Source organism: Penicillium pulvis (assembly GCF_028828015.1).
Source record: "Penicillium pulvis strain IBT 33274 chromosome Unknown contig_1_segment0_segment0, whole genome shotgun sequence".
Lineage (NCBI taxonomy): Eukaryota > Fungi > Ascomycota > Eurotiomycetes > Eurotiales > Aspergillaceae > Penicillium > Penicillium pulvis.
In genome coordinates, this window is record NW_026643074.1 from 500,395 (window position 1) to 515,516 (window position 15,122).

The 15,122-nt window shown below is 47.9% G+C and overlaps 7 protein-coding genes across 7 annotated transcripts; 5 read left to right on the top strand and 2 right to left on the bottom strand.

Annotated features, from left to right (window-relative positions):
• Positions 1-2,458: 2,458 nt before the first annotated feature.
• N7503_003160 (DUF952 domain-containing protein) lies at positions 2,459-2,929 on the top strand (the record flags this gene model as incomplete). The annotated part of the gene is made up of 2 exons (XM_057062707.1): positions 2,459-2,749; positions 2,816-2,929. 2 exons carry the CDS (start codon positions 2,459-2,461, stop codon positions 2,927-2,929), a joined length of 405 nt encoding a protein of 134 aa, XP_056923622.1.
• Positions 2,930-3,916: 987 nt separating this feature from the next.
• On the top strand, positions 3,917-5,828 carry N7503_003161 (putative IMP dehydrogenase; the record flags this gene model as incomplete). The annotated part of the gene is made up of 3 exons (XM_057062708.1): positions 3,917-4,106; positions 4,172-4,480; positions 4,687-5,828. 3 exons carry the CDS (start codon positions 3,917-3,919, stop codon positions 5,826-5,828), a joined length of 1,641 nt encoding a protein of 546 aa, XP_056923623.1.
• A 556-nt stretch (positions 5,829-6,384) lies between these two features.
• Positions 6,385-7,568, top strand: N7503_003162 (uncharacterized protein; the record flags this gene model as incomplete). The annotated part of the gene is made up of 3 exons (XM_057062709.1): positions 6,385-6,449; positions 6,546-6,898; positions 6,958-7,568. The coding sequence occupies 3 exons, from the start codon at positions 6,385-6,387 to the stop codon at positions 7,566-7,568; spliced, it is 1,029 nt and encodes a 342-aa protein (XP_056923624.1).
• A 222-nt stretch (positions 7,569-7,790) lies between these two features.
• Positions 7,791-9,179, top strand: rps21 (40S ribosomal protein eS21). The gene is made up of 3 exons (XM_057062710.1): positions 7,791-7,885; positions 8,152-8,426; positions 8,486-9,179. Exons 1-2 carry the CDS (start codon positions 7,854-7,856, stop codon positions 8,384-8,386), a joined length of 267 nt encoding a protein of 88 aa, XP_056923625.1. The 5' UTR covers positions 7,791-7,853; the 3' UTR covers positions 8,387-8,426; positions 8,486-9,179.
• A 313-nt stretch (positions 9,180-9,492) lies between these two features.
• On the bottom strand, positions 9,493-11,079 carry N7503_003164 (phenylalanine--tRNA ligase subunit alpha; the record flags this gene model as incomplete). Its single annotated transcript, XM_057062711.1, has 2 exons — positions 9,493-9,586; positions 9,644-11,079. 2 exons carry the CDS (start codon positions 11,077-11,079, stop codon positions 9,493-9,495), a joined length of 1,530 nt encoding a protein of 509 aa, XP_056923626.1.
• A 1,232-nt stretch (positions 11,080-12,311) lies between these two features.
• On the top strand, positions 12,312-13,650 carry N7503_003165 (uncharacterized protein; the record flags this gene model as incomplete). Its single annotated transcript, XM_057062712.1, has 3 exons — positions 12,312-13,101; positions 13,152-13,519; positions 13,642-13,650. The coding sequence occupies 3 exons, from the start codon at positions 12,312-12,314 to the stop codon at positions 13,648-13,650; spliced, it is 1,167 nt and encodes a 388-aa protein (XP_056923627.1).
• A 745-nt stretch (positions 13,651-14,395) lies between these two features.
• On the bottom strand, positions 14,396-14,762 carry N7503_003166 (uncharacterized protein; the record flags this gene model as incomplete). The annotated part of the gene is made up of 2 exons (XM_057062713.1): positions 14,396-14,679; positions 14,735-14,762. 2 exons carry the CDS (start codon positions 14,760-14,762, stop codon positions 14,396-14,398), a joined length of 312 nt encoding a protein of 103 aa, XP_056923628.1.
• Between the last annotated feature and the right edge of the window lie 360 nt (positions 14,763-15,122).

Sequence of the window (15,122 nt, forward strand, 5' to 3'; positions counted from 1 at the left end):
AAATGCAAGAAATATGACGAGCAGAAGATCTCGCAAGTTTCGGCTCCAGGGACCCTCCGATGATGGAACTCTTGTTGACAGTGGGGTGAGAGGAACAGGGCAGGAGCGAACCGGCATTCTCCAATTCCCATTTGGGACCCGTCCAAAACAAATCTCCCGATATGGACTAGCGCAATCAGCTGATGCCGGTCGATCCCTCAGCCATAGATCACGTGTTATCAGCACCCTTCTACACTGGTTGCGTATTATTTGAGTTCAGAATTCATATTGTAGTCCCCTGGTGCTATTCAACATTGTTTCTAATTTGCTTCTTTTTTACTTTCAGCATCAAAATTTGTTATAAAGTGTAGCATAATCTACAGTGTTGGCGACAGTGACTTAGATCTATGCGGGTTCGAATGTGGGCCGTAGTCCCGTGCGACCATCTCAAACATCTTGTTCCCATCGACAAGAGAAATCCACACACGCTTTAGTGAGGAAAAATTTGTGCCTAAACACTAACACATTAGTTCCAAGCAACACTATTGCTGGCATAATGTCCATAAGAATCATCTCTCCCTCTTTTCCTCTGTCTCTACCCCAACACGTTTCCTGCTATCTGAATGGACCTAAATCGGCTCCCGATTCAAATCATCGTTGGAAGTCGTGCACATAAAAAGACCTGTAATCATATTATGGCCTAAAGATTTAAAGTATTCACTTCCTTGAATCCAGAAAACTCCCTTCAAAAACTAGAAATTGCGATGTATTCCCGAAATTCCAGGTACGTACTACAACAGATTACGATTCCCGAATATATATAGGGCTGCCCATAACGTTAGTATTTGCCATCCGCCTTATGGTATGCCCATATAACAATGAATGATACCTAGGTAAATAAAACTTGCGCAACATGGATGGATCTAAAACGTCCTAGAAAATAATATGATGTTGAATTGATTTCAATCGGAATGCCCAAGGTCATTGTATAACATTTCCAGAATTGAATGCGACTGATTTGGAGGATTGGTTGTCGGCTCATGCCCATGTGCCGAGGCGAAAGTGCTGACCCACTCCCTCGGAACCTTCCTGGGAAACCTCAAGACGAGGAGTACAGGTACGCAAGTCAGTATCCTACTGTCCTTGAGAACGACTCTTGGGGATGCAATCGTAAAGTTTTTTTTATGTTGAAAATGAAGTGAAAGGATTTGCTCAAAACCCCGCTCAATCCATCTCTGTTACAAGTATTGTGAACGCCATCAAGAATTGACAGAACAATAGGAAGACATATATTCATTGATAAAGTTTTGGATTAGACGGTATTCCCTAACCTTGGAAGCTTGATCATCTCTTTGTATTCGTTATTTAGCACGCAAATGCTTCAAAAATAGGCAGCCCTTACAATTGATTCCCCAAATCCCTTCATAAGCTATGTACGTTGTCACAGCAAGCCTGTTATTCCGGCCCCAGATCGGTGAGGCCATTGCAACGTCAAAGTCTGCCCATACCAGCTTATCTGGGCTCGAACAAGGAAACAAATATGTGGGACAAATGTCTTTGGTGAACGCCAGCTCTGTGCACCTCCTCCAGACCCTCAACTGCCTGGGAGTAGACCGCATCTGAGTAATTGACGCATTTTATGCTCTGCGTATTTGGGCGGTAATATAGCAGTATAGCTCTTAGCTTAAAATCGTCTTGGGCAAAATATTGGAGAGCAGGATAGAATGCAGTTGGACCTATTTAATTGATGCAGCCATGGAACTTCCCAACAACGCCAAGGTCATAAGCACCAAAATCAAAAAGTTGCCTGTATTCATTTGATTCGCAGCGAAATCGGTTCCAGATACGACCCTTCTTGCTATATCCAACGTCGCCGTTGTCAAGAAAAATTCCAATGCGTACTTTTGTCCGTCCAGATCATATCACATATGGACCATCCAGATGAGATCGCGTGAAACTCTGATGTCTTGGTTCTGGGGAACTTGGTTTCCAGAAAAGTGGCGCTTCTTTGATGCATTGCTGTCCTATTGGGAGTGATATCTCCCCCAGGAAGCGTGGAGCAGGTCGAACCATAAACACCGAGTTAACAGTGGCCTAGGCAGATGATGATTATATAATATTAATATCCTTTTACACCTCAATGCATTTCAATTGACTGCTATAGATCTTGATATGCAGTGTTGAACTTTAATGCTTAACGGCGAAGTTCAAGAGCTGTGGGGGTTCATGTTTGACGCAAAGTCTCAGGGCGTGAGGTAAGTGGCGAAATTGAGTTATGGAGTAAGCTTTGCATTGAAAAGAAGAAATAAAGTGGTCATATTCAATATTTTGTTTCATGGTCTGAGAAAAAAAAAACCATCAAGGTTAGCGCAAGGATGAAAAGCGGATAAGCAGATCTGGCGCGGGGAAAAGCAGAAATTAGCATTCGTTACGGCCGTTGGCAACCGTCTTCCCACTCCATCCCCACCTCATATTCAGAATGGCAGCACTCGATTCTCACCCCCGCTATATCTACAAGATTGTCCCCTCCGCTGCACCGGTCAGCGAGCCACTCCCTGAGCGCTTGCCTGTCAGCCAACTGGACCAGGACTCGGGATTCGTCCATCTTTCGATGGCGACTCAGGTTGCCAACACACTCAAGTTTTTTTTCAAGGAGGAGCCACTGGTGTATATTCTACGTATCGATTATGAACGTGTTAAGCAAGATGTCCGTTGGGAGTCCCCCGACGGCAAGGTGTGTGGTCCACGGCCCGGAGAAGGCTTATTCCCTGTGAGTCAAACTTCTGCCAGATATATATCACGATAGTCGCGAAAACAATTACTAAATAAATTCAAGCATCTCTACAACGGCTTGAAACTTGGCAAAGATGAAGTCGAGAGTATTGCAGTTTGGCAAAACGAGGATGGGTGGAACAAAGCCATCAACGGGGCTGAGACATGGCTCGTGTAGTAGCTGTCCCTATGCACGGTTCGGTTGCCATTCTTCCATTCCTCTCCATCTCTCTCTTCACCTTCTGCTAGGTGTACAAACAGCAGTTTTAGTTATAAAAAGACCTCGGGATGATGCCGCTTGAGATAGAAGAACCTTTACTACTTTCCTATTACATTACCTGTCTGTGTGTAAACAAGCGATCAGCAACATGACCTAGTAATCACAGCCTTGCTGGCACACCTAGATAAGTAATTTGAGGACTGAATTGCATAAATAAATTCTCGCTGTCATTTCCAAGTCACGGTCATTGTACCGACATGGAGCTATTAAGCTCTGCCGGGTGCGCCGGGAATCGGCCCGCAGATTTTCTGCAAGAGCTGCATAGGATGCCGCGGTAGTACCACAGCCATCAAGTCGATCCCCCACAGAGCCATTCAATGGAAACCATCAAAATATAGCCCAGAAAGATGCTAATTGTCATTTCTGAAAATATCTTTTCTATTTTATAGTACTACAGGCCTAGTGCAACCCGGTCAATGACATACACTGAACGTTTGAGCAGTATGATAATACGCCTATATCACAATGTATTCGTTTAAAATAGAGGCATTGCACCTGGATGCATCCACTAAGCCTACCTAGTACAGTCATCTTTTACCAATACTACCCTTATTAATCTCAGCATGCCGTGATATCATTTCTAAGCAACGGTCATCTCACCGCCCGCCAGAATCTCGTTTAAGAGCCAATCACGACACGTGACTGTGAAAAAAAAGATATCGCGCTAAACCGCGATAGGGAAGGCGCCCTCCCGGCGTGGCCGTGCACGGAAAAAAGAAAAGGAAGCTTCTTCGCTCGAACTTTTTTTTCTTCTTCTTTCTTTTCTTTGGGAAAGCTGGACTCTCTCCATCAACAGAAGGTTTCTTATCTGTTGATTTTATACCCCTCAATTCTTTGTCCCGTTTCATCCTCTGATTTCAGATATACCTTCTTTTTTAAATAATCATGCCTATCACCATCAAGGAGGCTGCGCCCGGTGCCGCCATGAAGGCTGAGATCGAGGACTTCACCACTGCCCTCGAGGTTGTGAAGACCTACCCCACTCGGGATGGTCTGGATGTTGACACTCTCCTGGACTCCGACAAGCACGGAGCCCTGACTTACAACGATTTCCTTGTCCTGCCCGGTTACATCGGTGAGTCTGATCATGGCGGGGTTCTGATCTGAGACGAAAATTTTTTCTAATATATCGGATAACAGGCTTCCCCGCCTCTGATGTGACCCTGGACACCCCTGTTACCAAGCGTATCTCGCTGAAGGCCCCCCTTGTGTCCTCCCCCATGGACACTGTCACTGAGCACAACATGGCCATCCACATGGCTCTGCTCGGTGGCCTCGGTGTTATCCACAACAACTGTGCCCCCAAGGACCAGGCCGAGATGGTCCGCAAGGTCAAGAGATACGAGAACGGTTTCATCCTGGACCCCGTCGTCCTCTCTCCTACCGCTACCGTTGGCGAGGCCAAGGACCTCAAGGCCAAGTGGGGTTTCGGTGGTTTCCCTGTCACTGGTAAGTTTTGCTTTGCATGTTTTGCCTTTTTTCAACACCTTCCCATTTGCATGATGAACAAACCTTTCATTTATAACTTTCGTTCCACTGGGAGCGGCGAGAGCTGCATTGTAGAGAAACGTTTTTACCTGATCATTCTTTTATTTTTCACCATATTGAGTCATTCAAGTTGTCTTGCATCGACGCTAACATCAATTGTCTGACAGAGAACGGAACCCTCCGCTCCAAGCTTGTTGGTATGGTCACCTCCCGTGATATTCAGTTCCACAAGAACCTTTCCGACCCTGTCACAGCCATCATGGCCACTGATCTGGTCACTGCTCCCGCCGGTACCACCCTGGCTGAGGCCAACGAGGTTCTCCGTCAGTCCAAGAAGGGCAAGCTGCCCATCATCGATGCCGATGGCAACATTGTTTCCCTCCTGTCCCGCTCGGACTTGATGAAGAACTTGCACTACCCTCTTGCCTCCAAGCTTCCCGATTCCAAGCAGCTCATCTGTGCTGCTGCCATCGGTACCCGTGAGGAGGACAAGGACCGTCTCAAGCTTCTCGCTGAGGCTGGTCTCGACATTGTTATCCTGGACTCCAGCCAGGGTAACTCCTTGTACATGATCAACATGCTCAAGTTCATCAAGCAGAACTTCCCTCTGATTGATGTTATTGCTGGTAACGTTGTTACCCGCGAGCAGGCTGCTGCCCTGATCGCCGCTGGTGCCGATGGCCTGAGAATTGGCATGGGCAGCGGTAGTGCTTGTATCACCCAGGAGGTTATGGCTGTCGGCCGTCCCCAGGCCGCGGCTGTTCGCAGCGTCGCCTCCTTCGCCGCTCGCTTCGGTGTTCCCTGTATCGCTGACGGTGGTGTCCAGAACGTTGGTCACATCGTTAAGGGTCTGGCCATGGGTGCCAGTACTGTCATGATGGGTGGTCTCCTTGCTGGTACCACCGAGTCCCCTGGCGAGTACTTCGTCAGCAACGAGGGCCAGCTCGTCAAGGCCTACCGTGGCATGGGCAGTATCGCCGCCATGGAGGACAAGAAGGCTGGTGGTGACAAGAAGGACACCCAGGCCAGCAACGCTGGTACTGCCCGTTACTTCTCTGAGAAGGACCACGTCTTGGTCGCTCAGGGTGTCGCCGGTTCCGTCCTGGACCGCGGCTCCATCACCAAGTTCATCCCCTACCTCATTGCCGGTGTCCAGCACTCTCTGCAAGACATCGGTGTCAAGAGTCTCGAGGCCCTCCACGAGGGTGTCAACTCTGGTGTTGTGCGCTTTGAGATGAGAAGTGCCAGCGCCCAGGTCGAGGGTAACGTCCACGGTCTCCACAGCTACGACAAGAAGCTTTACTCGTAAGCTCCAAGCTTCTTTGAAATGTTGAAAAATACTTTCCTACTGTGAATGTGAATATGACTGGGATGTCCACACGACGCCACGTGGACTTGGAAATAAAAAAAGGGGAATATGATGAGATTGGAGTTATTATTATCTAAGCAATAGCTTTTGATTTAATGAGAATACGTACATTTTTCAGAACAATACTTTTCTATCTCTGTAGGGAGTTATAGACTTGTAGTACTTCCAAGCATAAAGGCGAGGCACATGGCGGGCTAGCCCGATGGGGATAGGCACGCGGGGTACAGCGATTAGCCTAGGCTCTCGGGTCATTTGCCTTTGAGCTCTATGTAAACTACCAAGGTTCTCCGCACCATCTTTAGCAATGTCATATATTGTTTCCGGGTGTTTCAGCAAGCGATTGCTAGCCTCTAGATTAACATATCCAATTGCCCTTTCGACTCACATATCACATTCACCAGTCTCGCGCCCCTTGACTTTACTGCCAAGCAACCGACGGAATTTAACCAGGAACTACGCGACTGCAAGTCCAGATCCTATATCTCAAGCCCAAACTATGCCACGGTCAAAGGCTGAAGTGGGATCGAAGAAGGAGGTGGCCATTCCCCGGCCCAGTTCTAGGTATGCAGTCTCCAGCCATGCCTGTTTCTCCGCATGACATCAATGCTTTCCACGGGAAAAACAAGAAAAGCACGAATCCGGCTAACAAATACCCAGCGTAATTCTCGTTTCTCCAAAGAATGAGATCCTTCTTTTGCATCGTGTCCAGACATCTTCATCTTTCGCATCTGCCCACGTCTTCCCAGGTGGGAATCTTTCGACGCAGGACGGACCATGTCCGCCAGCTGATGACCATGCCGTGCACGATGACGCACCTCATTACCGCAATGCGGCTATCAGAGAGCTTTTTGAGGAAAGCGGAATTCTTCTGGCTAAAGATGCGAGTACTGGAAAGATGGTCGTGCTAGACGAGACCACCAGAGAGCAAGGCCGACGACTAATTCATCAGAACAAAGTCACTTTCGATAAGTGGCTGAAACAGCAACACCCGACCGCTGAGCCAGATATCGGTTAGTATTGAATTTTCCATTCTATATTCTCATAAGACCCTCGCGACTAATTTTCAAAGGTAAATTAATCCCGTTTACTCGGTGGGTGACGCCTACAAATGTCCCCAAACGATACACTACGCAGATGTATATCTATTTCATGCCATTACCCGTCAATATAGAGAAAGGGTTACTTGATGAGCTACCAGCTGAAGGGGAGCGAGAAGAGATCCAAGTCCCAACTAGTGATGGCGGCATCGAGGTTACTGAGGCGCAATTCCTTCCAGCTTCGGAATGGCTTCGTCGGGCACAGGCTGCGGAAATCATTCTTTTTCCTCCACAATTCCTTCTCTTGCATTTGGTCTCTAGTTTCCTTGACCAGGAGCCCCGGTCGGGTGCTTCTATGGAAGAATTGGAAAAACGCCGAGCAGCACTCGTCGAGTTTGTTTACTCGGGGTCACCAGCTTGGACAGACAAGTGCATCTCACCCAGAATGCTTAAGATGACTGAGGATGGGCGGTCAGTTTTGGCACTCGACAATGCTGGACCCGAGTTGAAAGGGTCTGGTCGGCAAGGCGAGCCAGATCGGGTTGTGGTATTGAGGTTTAAGAAGGGAAGTGCAAGGGAGGTGTCTGTAGCATGGAAGAAGGATGTACTAAAGGAAGGGAGGAAAGGAGAAAGCAATCTTTAGATTTATTAATACAATAAATGTCACGGCGTCATCTTGAAATGAATCGGAAATCGGACGTGTATGGAGAATTCTGGTGTTGCATGCCAAGGATGGTATTGCCACGGCTGAATGGGCGGGGAATGACTAATACCACGACCCGCCGTATCCAACCACGCCAGCCCTCGACAAATAGTCACATGACCCACACAAACCATTTTGGATCTTCAATTTTATGAGCCACCCAAGTTCCATCCACCTCCAACCTCACCGTCGCCCGTCAAACCCCCCCATACACAACCCGCCAAAATGGAGAACGAGAAGGGAGAGATCGTCGATCTGTACGTGCATTCGTCCCTCGAAATCGCTTCCCACCAAAAAACTCCCCCGGTACCCTGAAGTCTGGCTGTCGGCAATCGCAAATCCCTCCAACCCACAATCAGGAATTTCTATTCCATTGGCCATTGCACGGGGAACGCAAAAACACACCTGAAAATTATGCGCTGCGAACGCAAAAGCTAGACGACAGGGTCCCAGGATTTTGAGGACCGGATCAGATTCGATTCAAAATTGAACAAGAGGAGCCAGGTACTAACGTCGCCAACAGCTACGTGCCCCGCAAGTGCAGCGCCACCAACCGCATCATCAAGGCCAACGACCACGCCTCCGTCCAGATCTCCGTCGGCAAGGTTGACGAGAACGGTCGCTACACTGGCGAGAACAACACCTACGCTCTGTGCGGTTTCATCCGTGCCCGTGGTGAGAGTGATGACTCCTTCAACCGCCTCGCTCAGCGTGACGGATACCTGAAGAACGTCTGGGCTGCTTCCAGCCAGCGGTAAATCGCTTGACTGCAGCGGATGTTGACGGGTTGATATGATGGTTCGTTCTTCCTTCCAATACAAGGCATTTTGATCATGCAACTAACATGCTTCTCACAGACGAACTGCGGCTAGATGGTCCAGGTTCGGGGATTGGTGATGGAAAAAAAATCAGGGAGTTGGGGTAAGGCTACGGCTACCTCTCCTTCGGCCTGGAAGTTTCTTTTTTTTAGTCCCATGGAGAAACCCTGTTTTCCTACTGTCCTATCTATCGAAATGAATGGAATCGACGACTTTAATGGGTCAGGTTTTTTCTCACCGATTGTTCAATTACCCGAGGTTTTTCCACGATAGAAGGTTTCCCGCCTAGGAAAAACGAGGACTCCCGCCAACCTTGCATTCTTGTGTTCCCAAGGCAAAGCAAAAAACAAAAATGCCCAAAATGATATTCTTAAACATTTCAACCCCTTCTTCCCTAGCCCTTATTTCCTTTCACCCTTCTCTTGCTGGTTTATACCAGTCGGCATATCAAGGCCTCCTCACCCTTGTAGACTAGGAAATCGGATCGTTCACTCGTTCTGTGTTCCCGACGTCTGCTTCCATGAGCGAGGGGGTAGAAACAATACTTCTGTCGCCGTATATTATGATCTCCGCCTACTGAAGAGCCACTTTTGCTGAGTTTCATGCACTGGGGCACAGATACGGGTGGGACATCCATATCTAGAACTTATGGTTCAATATGATTCGAGGAATGTAGTAGTAGTAGTAGTAGTAGCTCCGAGATTGTGACAGGTGTGGTTCCTCCAATGGGGTCTGCAGTTGATATACTTTGTCATAACCTTGGACCTACTGCTACTGCTACTACATATCTCGAAACAAGTATATATTGTTTTTTGAAAGTAGAAACGGTTGAAAAGCATTGATAGCTCAAATATATATAATCTTTTTGCTTCATTGCTCCTCATCATTGACATGCAATATGTCTTCCACGTGAACTCATAATATCAGATCAAGCCGCCTTGATTCGAAAACCAAGGAGCCTACACCAGCAAGGCTCAAAACAAAGGGTTCTTATCTATTGACATTCATCTCTCCAACTCTTGCAGAATGAGAAATTTTTAACATTTTTACTCCTTCTCCAGACGAACAGCCGGGTTGGACTCGATGAAGCCAAGGTCAACCTTGTGACCCAAGAGCTCACGAATGTTGCTGACGCCGTACCTACATATTCATTAGTAAAGAAAAATCAGAGATGTTCAGAGTATTAGTTCAACTCACTTGATCATAGTCGGTCTCTCGAGACTCAAACCCCAACCGTAGACCTGCATGTTCTTGGGAATACCCATAGACTCCAGCATTTCAGGTCGGAACATACCACTGTTACCGATCTCAACCCACTTACCCAGACCCTCGTGGTAACCGAAGATCTCCATACTGGGCTCAGTGTAGGGGTTGTAAGCAGGCTTGAAGCGCAACTGGTGGATACCCATCTTCGCAAAGAAGACCTCCATGAAACCAATCAGACCACCAAGAGTCAAACCGAAGTCAGCAATGACACCCTCGATCTGGTGGAACTCTGCCAGATGGGTAGCGTCGACAGCCTCGTTACGGAAGACACGGTCGATACTGAAGAGGCGGGCCGGCCGCGGGTCAGCGGCGAGCTTGTGCAGCATGTACGCCGAGATAGAGGTGGTGTGGGTACGGAGGACAAGACGCAGGGACTCATCCGCATTCCACGGGTAACGGTAACCGATGGAACCGAACTTGCCCTTCTCGTGGACGTCGTGGACGTTATCCCAGTATTTTTGGTAGTCGAGGGGCTTCGCAGCCTTGGGGAGGTGAGGGTCGTTGGCGGGATCCTCGCGCGGGGGATCAGCGGTCAACGGGTCGGCGATGTAGAAGGTATCTTGGAGGTCGCGGGCAGGGTGTTGCTGGGGCACGAAGAGAGCGTCGAAGTTCCAGAAGCCAGTCTCGACGAAGCGGTTTGTGGGCATTTCGGTGAAACCCATCTCGAAGAAGATGTTGCGGAACTCAGAGCGCACCTTGTTCAGAGGGTGCAGGGCACCAGAGGGGGTGTGGGCACCCTTGGCGTTGAAGTTGTATGGCTTCAGCTGGACAGTCTTCCAGGCGCCGCTGGCAATCATCTCGGGGGTGAGATCGGTCTCCTCCTTTACGAACTCCTTGGCGTACTTGGGGCCCTTGGAGAACTTGTAATGGATGTCCTTAGACAGGGTGACGAGCTTCCTTCGCTTCAAATCGGCGAGGGCCTTGGAGTCGTCGAGAGTCTGTGTGCGCTGCACGGTAAGAAGCTGCTCGCGGGTCTCATCGACGATGGACTCCTGAGTAGCCCGCAACTTGTCATTGTCCTTTTTGATCCAGCCACGCTTGAAGCAATTGCCCTGGCCGACCTTGGCATTGTCTTTCCCCACAATGCCTGGCAGGTCACTAATCTTAAGACCATCCAGAGCGGCGACGACAGCGGCGAAGACCTTGGCCTCGTGACTGCCATTGTTGGCGATCTCCTCACCCTCGGGGGTGAGCACAACGACATCCTTCTCCAGAGTCTCATACTCGATCATCTGTCGCGAGCCAAGGCGGTCCAGCGCACTTTTGATATTCAATGAGGGGATGGAGGGGTAGGCTTCGTTGGAAAGGAGGGGCGCATCGGACTTGGACAAGGAGTCCAGAATCTGGGCAGTCATATCGGACGCCATGGCTGCAGATGTATCCTGCAGAGGATTTGGCGGAAGCTGTGCAGGTGGTGGGGTAATCAGTCTTGCGGTGTCCGGCCAAAATTAACGATGACTCTTTTCCCAGTATATCCGGCGGGGCAGAGCGACCACCTTGAGTAAAATTTAATCCACAGAATGACAACAATGTCTATGTATTATCATATCTACGTCAACATCAATAACAGCTCGCGTAGCTCAGTTGGTAGAGCGCGGCACTAGTAATGCCGAGGTCTTCAGTTCAAATCTGGACGTGAGCAGTTTCTTTTTGCTTTTCTTCTACTTTTTGCATTTTATTTGATTTTGTTTGCACCTTTTTTTTTTTTTCGAGTTTCGATTGCGTAAATTTGTTTTGTTTGCATTGGAAAATTTTTGTCTCGCTTAGCGTTAGCGCGCCCGCCGCAAGTATAAGTAGCATCTGTCGCCCCGTGGATTTTCTTTTCTTCAAGCGACTCTACGTTAGTGATCCCTCCCCCATAGGATTCCAACCTTCACAGGCTTGGATTCTATGAATCACCCTCATGAACTTTCCACTAACAACCGCACAGTTCAAAGAATCACTTTAGAGTAGACGTCCTCTTCTAAGCTCTTTAAAAGAGCCACAGAATCTCCACCCTTGCTGATGACTTCTATGTCCTCGATGCCCTAAAGTGAAGCCTTTTACTCCCGCCTCGACTTGTCACGCGTGCTGCTTGCAGTGTCTGCGTTTCAGGTCCAGGGAGTGGTGATGATCTTGACCTGGTTCGGTGTCTGACTTCGGTCGGCTGGGCCTGGTGGGTGTCGAGGAGGTCTGAAAGGTTTTTAATCCTTCAATTTCTTCATGAAGATTTGTTGTGGTTCAAAATGGATGAGTTTGTGAGGAGTTCACCTCCCCATCAAGGGAACCGGCAATGCCGGGCGCTTGGAGGGGAAACCGATCCCAGTAATTACTAAAATGCATATTTTACCTAAATTTATATATACCTTATCTGGTGGATTCCATTCCTAGATCTTAATTTTCAGTATTGGAAACCTTTGTGGACATTGCGCGGTCACGTGCCACGCGGGCTCAAGTTCACCTTACCGCAAATCATCTGTGTATAGCTTTCTTTTGTATCGAGGCAGGCTACACACTACCAACCAAGCGATCAAGGTTGAGCAACTGCACCTCTGCAATCCGTTTTTCCTTCAATCGTCTCAAGCGAATACTTCGACTTTAAGCTTATCTGCGAATCAGTATGAACTCGCCGACTCATACTATTGACCCAGACGGCGAAGTGCTGTTAATATTGCGCAATGCGAACAGTCCTTTTGCACACTCGGATAAAATGCCATTCACTAGTCTGGACTCTAAGATCGTTCCGTCACTGTGCGATAGCGCCCCGATTACTTCTGAAGGAACCGAGAAAGAGCCAGAGCTGAGTGTCCAGGAGGAACAGAGCAAGGAGGGAATGGAAAGAACTTCTGAGCTCATTTCGCCAAATGAAGAGGCCACTGCTGAAGAGCACATTGATGAAGAGGCTGCTACCGAAGGGCATCTCGCTGTATTAGCGGTCCAAAATTGCTTGCGTATTAAGGTATCTGCGAAGCATTTGATGTTTGCCTCGCCGGTTTTCAAAAAAACACTGACTGGTGGCTGGAAAGAAAGCATGAACTACTCTCAAAAAGGCTCAACCTGGGTCACTGCAGACGGCTGGGATATTGAAGCATTCATGATTGTACTTCGAGCTATTCATGGCCAACACTACCTCATAGCCCAAAAGCTGTCTTTGGAGATGCTCGCCAAAGTTACCGTTATAGCAGACTATTATGAATGCAAGAACGCTTTGTATCTCCTGAAAGACATGTGGATCAAGAACGTGAAGGGAGACATTCCTACGACGCTTTCTCGAGATTTGATTTTATGGCTATGGATTGCCTGGTTTTTTGAACTTCCTGCCCAGTTCAGTTGGTCAACTTCTATGGTCATGTCACAGAGCGACAAACCGATTGATATTTTGGGCCTTCCGATACCAGGCATTGTCATAGGTGAGGGTAGACGAATGCTTCCGAGTACTTGAAAACTAATATATTTACAGCTTCAATGAATGTAGGTAGAGAGGCGGCTATCAACGACTTAATTGCCCATCTTCATCAAACACGCGATGCTTATTTAAACAACACACGGGGTTGTTCTTTTGAATGTCGCTCAATCATGTGTGGAGCGCTTACTATACACATGCAGTCAAGCAACCTGCTTCTGCCGAAGCCTGACACTCCCTTTCCCGGCTTGAGCTACAATGGTCTTGTGCAGACAGTGCATAAATTCAGATCGCCAGCATGGTACAATGCGCCCAAGACTTACTCTACGCACGCATGCTTTCACTCTTCTTTCGAATCCTTGTTTGCGAAACAACATTATCCTCTAGAGGGCTTGGAACTGAAAAATTTCACTTTTCACGATTTGGTAAATCCATGGTGTTGTCATAGTTATTTCACTTTCATGTTATTCAGCATACGTATTTTGACATAGACCTTGAGACTACTTGTGCGTAAGATTATGAATACACACGATAATCCTCTTCACAGGTGCCATAGCCTTGAGGGCTGTTTGATTGCGTCCAGTCTATAGAGTAATCCCGTGGACATGTCAGCAAGAATATAATCTAGACATGTCTCATGACTTATTCTGCCCTATAATATTATAAGCGCAATCCCTGTAATGTTCTAAGTTCTCTCCTTCAAGCGAGCGTATAAACTGTCATACAATCAAGGCAGAACATACCTACCAACACACATCTGATGATCACCATTCATGGCAGGACAAGCAGGATTACCTTCGGCATGAGCAGTCAGTCTCCGTCACAACTCTGCCCAGTCATTCTTGAAGCAGCCAGAGTTTCCGTAAAGACAGCTTGTGTACTCACAGCCTGCTCCGACGCGGTATTGGCAGTTCCAGCTACCGTAATAACAGCATGAGCACGCACAAGCGGAGTAGAGGTAAGCATCGAAGAAGATTAAGCAAACCATCGCATATGAAGCCAGGTACCTCGTAAAGGCTGGCCAAGTTCAAGAAATAGCACTAAAACAAATACTTACACCCGAAGCCGTAACATTGGGATAAGCCAACTGCCGACCAAAAGCCTCCGAGTTTACTATCTTATGACTACATTGACTAGTATACCAGCCGTCATTTCAAGCACCTGCTTGAATCAGCTGCACATGGCAATAGCGAGAATCCTATGCATATGTTCTCTTTATCTCCGACCCGGCCTCTTCAGTCACAGAAACGACAAATCCCAGCGTTTCTTGTCTAGCATTGAAGCGCGTGTCTGAATAGGGCCTAATATTGAAGGCGGTGGTAACAAGCGGTAAAGGCGGTCTCGGACTCAATGGCCTGGGGCCAGGCATAGTAACTCACGATCCATTCACGATACATATAGAACAAATTACCAGACCCATATCCCATATAAAACCCCTTGATCTTCACATTTGGACCGGGCGTAAAGATACTTTCACTCTCAACTTCAGTCTGCGCACATTTGAAATAAAACTCGGCTTCACCGTACATCCCAGCACCATGAAGAGCAACGTGCTCAATACGCACAAGATACTGTCCAGCAGGTACTTCAGTCGGAAACGTAAAAGTAAAATTTCAAAGACCCATTACGCCCAAATTTACCCCCAGAGCCAAATCCGTGAAGACTCATACTGTTTGGCGACAACGGGTGCCAGATGCTCCATTTGCCTAATCTGTGCGTAAATTGTAGGTCTGAGGAGTCGCCTGGACATGGTGGAAGATTCGCGTCTTGGTCGAGGCATCTCGTTTCTCGTAAAACCCGGCTCGTATAGGTGCATATTAAGAGTCATAAGACCGACCAGTGATCCGACGATCTCATTCACGAATTATGAAAGTGAAATTTTGTGGAGACGAAGTCCCGAAGTCCTTTTTAATTTCATGTTATTATCCACTAGGCAATTAAAGGGTCTACTACAAGCACTGCCGACAGGGACTACCATATTAGCCTACGTTCTAAGACTTTGCCGTGTTGATCAACTGGTGGCTTGAG

Bases quoted from the DNA above. Each gene is read 5' to 3' on its own strand.
- rps21 (XM_057062710.1), top strand. From the start codon at position 7,854: ATGGAGAACGAGAAGGGAGAGATCGTCGATCT. The intron at 7,886-8,151 runs GTACGTGCATTC...CGTCGCCAACAG, and splicing joins AAGGGAGAGATCGTCGATCT to CTACGTGCCCCGCAAGTGCA.